General features: G+C 36.2%; 2 protein-coding genes across 5 annotated transcripts; one reads left to right on the plus strand and one right to left on the minus strand.

Annotated features, from left to right (window-relative positions):
* The first annotated feature begins 281 nt into the window (after positions 1 to 281).
* On the plus strand, positions 282 to 5,410 carry LOC112527438 (E3 ubiquitin-protein ligase ORTHRUS 2-like). Of its 4 annotated transcripts, XM_025138105.1 has the most exons (10): positions 282 to 843; positions 1,446 to 1,978; positions 2,386 to 2,511; positions 3,283 to 3,382; positions 3,480 to 3,541; positions 3,632 to 3,734; positions 3,902 to 4,046; positions 4,160 to 4,377; positions 4,580 to 4,806; positions 4,888 to 5,410. In XM_025138105.1, the coding sequence occupies exons 1-10, from the start codon at positions 373 to 375 to the stop codon at positions 5,198 to 5,200; spliced, it is 2,298 nt and encodes a 765-aa protein (XP_024993873.1). In that variant the 5' UTR covers positions 282 to 372; the 3' UTR covers positions 5,201 to 5,410. The 4 variants fall into 4 exon arrangements, with proteins under 4 accessions (XP_024993873.1, XP_024993872.1, XP_024993870.1 ...); XM_025138104.1 differs by having other exon boundaries at positions 4,145 to 4,377; positions 4,580 to 5,410; XM_025138102.1 differs by having other exon boundaries at positions 4,580 to 5,410.
* Positions 5,339 to 7,021, minus strand: LOC112527440. Its single transcript, XM_025138106.1, has 6 exons — positions 6,665 to 7,021; positions 6,222 to 6,585; positions 6,054 to 6,124; positions 5,824 to 5,922; positions 5,508 to 5,743; positions 5,339 to 5,473 (listed from the first exon to the last, which is right to left on the minus strand). Exons 1-5 carry the CDS (start codon positions 6,986 to 6,988, stop codon positions 5,639 to 5,641), a joined length of 963 nt encoding a protein of 320 aa, XP_024993874.1. The 5' UTR covers positions 6,989 to 7,021; the 3' UTR covers positions 5,339 to 5,473; positions 5,508 to 5,638.
* Between the last annotated feature and the right edge of the window lie 1,363 nt (positions 7,022 to 8,384).

Here is an 8,384-nt window from a genome sequence, read left to right on the forward strand (position 1 = left end):
GAAAAAACTAAAATGGAGAAAATGATGTCATGTTCATGGAGTTTCATGATACCCTTTTGTATACGTAGTCAAAATTCTGAATTTTGAAAAAATAAGGTTTCCACCCATGATTTTGGGAAACCATAAAATATTTCCCATTTTTGGAATCGCAAAGAAGAGGGAAAATTCAAATCCAATTGATTTTCAATATTTTGGATTCCCCCAATTCCTAAATTTTCAAATCCACTGTTCATGGCACCAAAAGTTGCTGTGTGTGTATATTAATATAGTATAATCTCCATCTCCGTCATCGTCTTCGTCATCATCATCAAGCAATACCTACCGGGGTATTACTCTCTGTAACTCTTCAATCTCCATCTCTTTATTCCTTCCATGGCGCATGATAGCGACCTTCCTTGTGACGGAGATGGCAGTTGCATGATCTGCAAAATCAACCCACCTGTAGAAGAGACGCTTACCTGCAAGACCTGCGTCACTCCTTGGCATCTTAACTGTCTTTCTGCTCGTCCACAAACCCTAGCCGATGCTGCCCAATGGGAGTGTCCCGACTGTTCCAATCTCCTTTCCTCTCATCCGCCTCCGTCCACCGTCACATCTGGATCTGAACCGTCTGCTACGCTGATTGCCGCTATCCGGGCCATTGAGACTGATGCCTCACTCTCAGACAAAGAGAAGGCTAAGAGACGCCAGCAACTCTTGAGCGGAGGAGGATCTGGTGATGATGATAAACCAACCGATGACAAAAAAGAGATCGCCGGCGGCGGTGGTAACGACGTCCTGAAGCTTCTCAGTGGCAGCTTTAACTGCTCCTTTTGCATGCAGCTCCCGGAGAGACCCGTCACGGTATTGTTTTTAGCAGCAACATCCTTCTCTCATCTTAATATTTAAAGTGCATTTCTATATATCTCAGCGTGAGATCCCATGATCAATAAATACCTTGTTCTCTGTTGATCTTCATCTAAAGAAACAAAACAAACTCTAATAAATGTTAACCCGAATGATGTATTAACTTGTTGAATTTGGAACCCTTTTAGATTGTTTGACAGGGACTTCAAAATCGGCATGTTGTTTGCTTGTGCCTTCAAGTTGACTAGAGTATACATATTTTGTCACATCACCAACCCATGAACTACACTTTTCTGTAGTTTATATGGTTCTCAATTCTGACCAAATTGCTTACAAGTTGCCATTTACAATGATTTATATTCATCTATTGCATTATTAATGATTAAAATGAGTAAATATATGATGTTCTGGTTTTACTGGAGGTCATTTGTGAAGCACAAGATAACTTTGAACCCATGTGATGATGCTTAACATGTGCTTAGTAATCCATTTGATGCACATCTCAATAATCATAAAAAGAAGTTCTAATGCTTGCATTATGGAAAATTTCGTGAGTCTATTAACAAGCTAAACTTAAAGGCCTTCTGTTCATGTTTCAGACACCCTGTGGTCATAACTTTTGCCTGAAGTGCTTTGAGAAATGGGTAGGCCAAGGGAAGCGTACCTGTGCCATATGTCGAACTTCAATTCCTCCTAAAATGGCTAGTCAGCCTCGAATCAACTCATCCCTTGTTATTGCAATTAGAATGGCGAAGATGACCAGGTCAAATGCTGCTTCAGGACCTCCTAAAGCTTACTTTTCTGTTCTAAACCAAAACAGACCAGACAAAGCATATACCACGGAGCGGGCAAAGAAGCCTGGAAAGGCTAATGCATGCAGTGGAAAGATATTTGTCACAGTTCCGCCTGACCATTTTGGACCCATTCTTGCAGAGAATGATCCAGATAGAGGAATGGGAGTTCTGGTTGGGGAAACTTGGGAGGATCGTATGGAATGTAGACAGTGGGGGGCACATCTTCCTCATGTTGCTGGGATCTGTGGTCAGTCTGATTATGGTGCACAATCTGTGGCACTATCTGGAGGATACGAGGATGATGAGGATCATGGAGAGTGGTTCTTATACACAGGGAGGTATGTGATGATCAACGCTGATTAGATCTTTGTTAAAAGAACTTTAGCACCTTCTTCTTACCTCAACCTTTACTGTTGTCTTGTAACTTCAGTGTTAAATTTGAAGTGATGTTGATTCCAGAATTGTTTACTTTTCAACTTCTTATTTCTTACCATTGTTGTTTTTGTGACCGATAATGATACAATAAAACAGAACATTTTCAATTACAAGTATTCTCCCACTTGTTTCTACAAGAGCTTCCAGAATCTGTTAAAACTCAGATGGTGTCTTTGCTAGGCAAAGGGCTCATAAGCTATATCAAATTTCAGAAGTTTCAGCTTTTGCAGCATAATTTCATTGCATCGGAGAAGCTTGTATGTTTGATAGTATGATGTTTTTTACATCCCTGTTTATTTGTTACTGACAGTGGTGGAAGAGACTTGAGTGGAAACAAAAGGACAAACAAGACACAATCATTTGATCAGAAGTTTGATAAATCTAATGAAGCTTTGCGGGTTAGTTGCAAAAAAGGCTACCCTGTACGTGTTGTGAGGTATGTTCTTATTCTGAATCTATTTATGAAGTTTTTATCTGTCTAAATACCAAAATTTACAAAAGGTCCATATGATTGTGTGTTAACTAGTGTAAATTGTAAACTATTTTTGTCAAATGATGACATATTTTTTTGTGTAATTCAGTTGGTACAGAACATGAATGACAGCTAGTTTTATGGTATTCAAATGTCAGCAGGTTTATGTATATGCTCATTTTATGCTATACCTTGTGAATTGGACACACCTGAATCTATTGGGAGCAGTATACAAGTGAACATTAGCAGATGCTGCTAGTTTTTTTTTCTAGTGGATAAGGAGGATTGTTTAGATATGTAGATCACCCTATTTCACTTATTGATAAACTGAATGTTACGTTGATGTTTGTAAGTAACAGTTCATTATTGTGTTGCTTGTTGCATCGTAAAGCAGTGTGGGACCATTGGGGTAAAGGTGATGCTCTCTATTTTACGATTCTGGTTTATTTTTCAACCTAAAAAGCAGTATAATTTTAGTATGCTTGGTAGTTGGTTAATTTACAGCATTTGCACCCTTTTCTGTTGTTGCATTAGCTTGAACTAGGAGAATCTTAGAAGCATTTCAAACTTTGTTAGAGATAGCCTACATGCTAATATAATATCCAAATTTAGAAAGGCAAAGAACCATTTATTAGTTGGGATAAGTTCTCCTGTTTGTGTTATAATTCATCTTTGTCTTGCTCTAGTGTGGCAATTAAATGAATGTATTGAACATATTTCCAATTAAATGGACAGGTCACACAAGGAAAAGCGTTCTGCTTATGCACCTGAGAAAGGAGTGCGGTATGATGGAATTTACAGGATTGAGAAATGCTGGAGGAAACCTGGAATTCAAGTAGGATATTACATTATGGTTGATTTTATATAACTACTTTAGTAGCATACTTGATCACTCTTGCCAAAAAAGCTGGCTAACATTTAGATTCTTATAGGGATACAAGGTATGCCGGTATCTATTTGTTCGTTGTGATAATGATCCTGCTCCATGGACAAGGTTTGTCATTGTTATTATGATTGTCGTATTTTCTTATCTGATATCTGATGATTGGATTTGAGTTATTTAATCTTGATCACAATTCTGCAGTGATGAAATTGGGGATCGTCCAAGGCCTTTGCCCATCATTAAGGAGCTTAAGGATGCAACTGATGTAACAGAGAGAAAGAGCTCTCCTTCTTGGGATTATGATGTAAAATGATGCAACTTTTTATTTTAGTATGAAGTGTGCTTTTAGTGTACTATATATTGGGAGTGGATTAATTTTGTTTTTGGCTCTCTGTTTCCTACATGTTTCTTGTTATTAGGCATGTTTTAGCAATTACACCATCAATCTTATTATTCATATCTACTGTTCAGGAGGAGAAAGCTTGTTGGTTGTGGAAAATCCCTCCACCTGGAAGTAGAAAACATGCAGAGAGTAGAGATGTTGAGGTTGGCACAAACATAAAGAAAGTGCGCCGGAAGACACAAATGATGTCTGTGAGTGAACGACTCCTGAAAGGTCCGTGCTTTATCAATTTGAGTGCTATATATCAATTTCTTGAAAGATGACATTAGGTGTATGCAGGCAGAAATTTGTCAAATGTTAATTTCATGAAGTATTTTCTATTGCAGAGTTCTGTTGCCTTATCTGCCATAAAGTGATGAATCTCCCTCTTACTACCCCCTGTGCACACAATTTCTGCAAGTCATGTTTGCAAGATACTTTTGCTGGCCAAACTTTCATAAAGGAGAGGACATGTGAAGGTAGACGTACATTAAGGGCGCAGAAGAATATCATGAAATGTCCATCGTGTTCAAACGACATTTCTGAATACCTGCAGAATCCACAGGTATATAAGCATCTATGCCTGTGCTAGAAGTAGAAGGGATCACTATCTGGTTGTGTTCAAAATATTTAACAGAGTGTGCAGTCCTTGATGAATGAGGCAAACCAATATGTTCTGAATGAAGATGGGACATTCTCTATGCCTCTGGTATTTCTTTTGTGTATTTCAGAAGGCTTGAATAAGCGTTATTTTCTTCTTTTGACAGGTGAATAGAGAATTGATGAGTGTGATTGAATCACTTCAGAGGCAGACCAAAGAAATGGAGGAAAATGTAGTTTCGGAAGAAGAAATGGAGGAAACAGCAGTTTTGGGAGAAGAAATGTCGAAAACAGAGAACAGTGGTGATGCTATAGAGGAAGAGAAAGACAAGGAGCCTGAGGCTGTGGCTGAGGTAAAAGAATTGAGTTCTGAGGCTGATGGCAAAGTTGAGAAGCCGAAAGCTGAGGTCCAAGATGAGATTATGGAGGCAGTTGCTGTAGGCGAAGTCATATATGATGAAGCTGTTAATAAAAGCAAAGCCATTGCAAAACCTTCCCCTAATGGCAAACCTCTTAAAAACAAGAAAAGGAAAGCGGGTGTTACAGTTAACGCACCTAACAAGAAACTACACGAGGAGACTGCTATCTTGATGAATGAAGATGCTAATCCTACCGGCAATGACATCAAGGCTGCGAGTCTGAAGACTGAACCGAGTGAATGTAAAGATAAAAAGGTCGGTGAAGTGGGAAAGGAAGGCAAGAAGACTTCAAAGCAGAAGAAAGATGGTGATGTGAAATGCTCGTCACCTACAGGTGCAGGAGCCAGGACCAGAAGCAAGAAGACTTAGCAAGAGGATGGTGGCGATGACTACCAATTCTTTTTGCACTTTTTTGAAGTGTTGCAGATAGATAGTGGCAATTTTGGAAATTTATGCCATATTTGACTCTGATTGTGATCTTATGATATGTTTTGGATGCCTATGGTATTAGGTCACATTTGCAATGCCATTTTGCTAACAATCATGAAAGTTATGATTACATATTGGTTCAAACCATCCACTATCTTGCTTGTCTATTGGGAATTGGGATGGCATTGGAATGGTACAAAACTACAAATGTTTGAACTCAAATACATTAATCTATAGCTAAAAAATATCTACAGGCAACTCATTATGTTCAATTATTACAATATTTGTAATGATCGTAATGATATATACTTATGGTTCTCTTGCAAATTGCAGTTCAACTTCAGTACCTTGGGCCATAACCACCATCCAATGTCCCATTCATGATTCTGAGAACTTTTGCTGCTCAAGCTTCTGTATCAAAGCTGCCTTTTCTTCTTCAGGTAGAGCTTTAAAAATAAACACAGATTTGTCTCCAATATCATCCTGGACAGATGGATCAGTTGTTTTAATCAGAAGTTAAGTATGTTTCAATTATAAATTCCATCTTAAATGGTGGAATCTACCTTAATAGGCTGAGTGAACTTTCTTGCTGCAAATATCACGAATAGCGCCATCCATACACCAAGCAGAGTCACTTTTACCCCATCATCCATTAAACCACTCTGATTTAGAAAAAAGAATCAGGTATATTAGCAGATCAAAGGATCATATATTCCCAAAAATCTATGTTATATAAGCATTATCTTCATTCCTAAATCGTAGTTAACACACTAAATGATCAAAATTTATGTACCAGGTGGCCGAGAAGAAGCGATGGGATGATAAATGTGAGAATGCCAGCTTCCAACTTGCCATAGCAGAGTCCTGTTTTAACATTAACCAAGAAAGATTCAAACAATCTGCTGCAATTATACACCTCTCTCAATTATTTTCCCAAATGGTACCATAAAACAACCATTACCTTCTTTGAATACAAGCCCAGTTAGGGCTGCAAACAGTGGACCAATGAACCAGATAGCTGTTGGATGGTCCACAACATATTGCACCAAGCTCTCATCTGCTGGTTGAGCCAGGCATATTTTGGTTGCAAATGACCCAAAAACACCAAGAACCCACAATGCCTGAAGGGTGCGTTTAATCTCTGTTACATAAATATGAATCAAAACCAATGACAACCCTAGTCCAGTAGCTCCAAATGTGTAAAGTATATCGATATTTTGCTCTAAGAACTCAGTCAGAAAGAAATCATCAGGCAAGAAAGCAGTTGATGAGACAAGAACAAATGATGTTGCAGCTGTCACTAATCCCGACCTATATGAAATCACCTGCAACACCAAGAGAATCGTCACAGGGTTTCTATACAACAGAAAAAGAAACAAGATAAAGTAAGTTGTATTTTAATACCTCACGGACGTCCGTGGAATCAACAGACCAGGGACCGTAAACTCCTTGATAAACCCTAGGAGGTTCCAGGAAACCATCATCTCCAGCAGCCTGACACTTAACCCCAAATGAAACAAGTCTGTTTCCTTGGAGTTGTGTGGAAATGGGTTTCCTGTAACCAATTGAAGCGATAGAAACCCTAAAAAGATTGGTGCTGTTGGAACTAGAAATGGGTTTCAGGTAGCCATGAAAGGAGGGGAGTTTGGAATTGGAGAAAGGTGCAAGAGACGAAAAATTCGCAGTAGCCATAGCCATAGTTTGGGAGGCCACAGTTATCGGTTGCATTAGCTACAAAAATCATTGTCAATTGGATCTTTATTTTCTTTTTAATGTGGAAATTTAAGACGATAACATTTTAGATGATCAGAAGTTGTGATCAAGATCAACACTCAGAAACCAGATCTTGAATATCTGCGCTAAGTATATTGTTTTTATACGCACAAACATTTCTTCTGTTTATGTAAAAAAACTCCGAAATTTCTTAGCATAGGTCAATTTTAATCTCACATGTTATGCATCATATGTCGATTATTTAGACGTGATAACTAGTGACGGGTCTGGAATATTCGATAATTAAGATAACACATTCGACACCAGGGGCAAGATTATTGACACGAAACTCATTATAGGGATGGTTTTTTTATTACTTTATTTCGCTTGAAGTTATTGGGGGCGCTTCTCGCTCTTTAATGCATGATGTCGACCGAATCTACAAGTACATAATATTGTTGGTTACATCACATTATTTACCATATTATAAAATGTTCTTTGTAAAGGTTTAAAAACCATTTTTATATATTTGGTATGTTGATCAAAACACGTTACTTAAAATTCAAGATTATACATTAAACTTCATATTTGAATTCAAGTATTTAAGTTTTTATAACTAATTGATAAACATAATCAAATATAAGATAAACACATAAATTTAAATTATTTTAAATATAATTAATTTTTTAATTAAAAAAATTATAAAAAAATAAGTATTTTTTTAGTTTTTTCTGTATGTATATCAATACCTATTTCCAATTTTTTACTGGATTTATTTTCATGTATATACGTATCCACGTACAACTCATTTAAATGTTAAATATTATAAATATGATTAATGTCTTGATTAAATATATTATATAAAAACCAGAAGCGTACTCGTGCAATGCAGCGAGATACATCGTGATTTTAATATTTTATTTTATTCTTTATCTCAGTCGATGTTATAATATGACTTTATGTGATTTTGAGAAAACAATGATGTTTTTATTTTTGAATAAAATATATGTTTGAAGATATYATAAAAATTTGACAAAAATATATCGATATTAGTATCAAATTAACTATTTGAAATTCCTCATTTTTTGTGTAATTTTTTAATTCCATTTTTTTATAATTTAATTTATGTACAATAATGAAGTAATTTATATTTGGTTTAATAATATAATTTTTTATAAAGATAATAAATAATTATTTATTTTGTTGGAACTCGATAATTATTCTAATTATATTTTAGATTTTTTATATTTTAAAATGAGATGTTCAATTGTTCATCATCTATTTGATTATGTTTATCCGCAGTTATTTATACAAATTCAAACATCGAGCTTTAATAAGTTGTACTTATGCATAATTACTTGTAATCTTGAATTTTAAGTAATATGCATCAATATACAGTACTTTATGCATA

Source organism: Cynara cardunculus (assembly GCF_001531365.2).
Source record: "Cynara cardunculus var. scolymus isolate 2C chromosome LG 15, CcrdV1, whole genome shotgun sequence".
In the NCBI taxonomy this organism is placed as follows: Eukaryota; Viridiplantae; Streptophyta; class Magnoliopsida; order Asterales; family Asteraceae; genus Cynara; species Cynara cardunculus.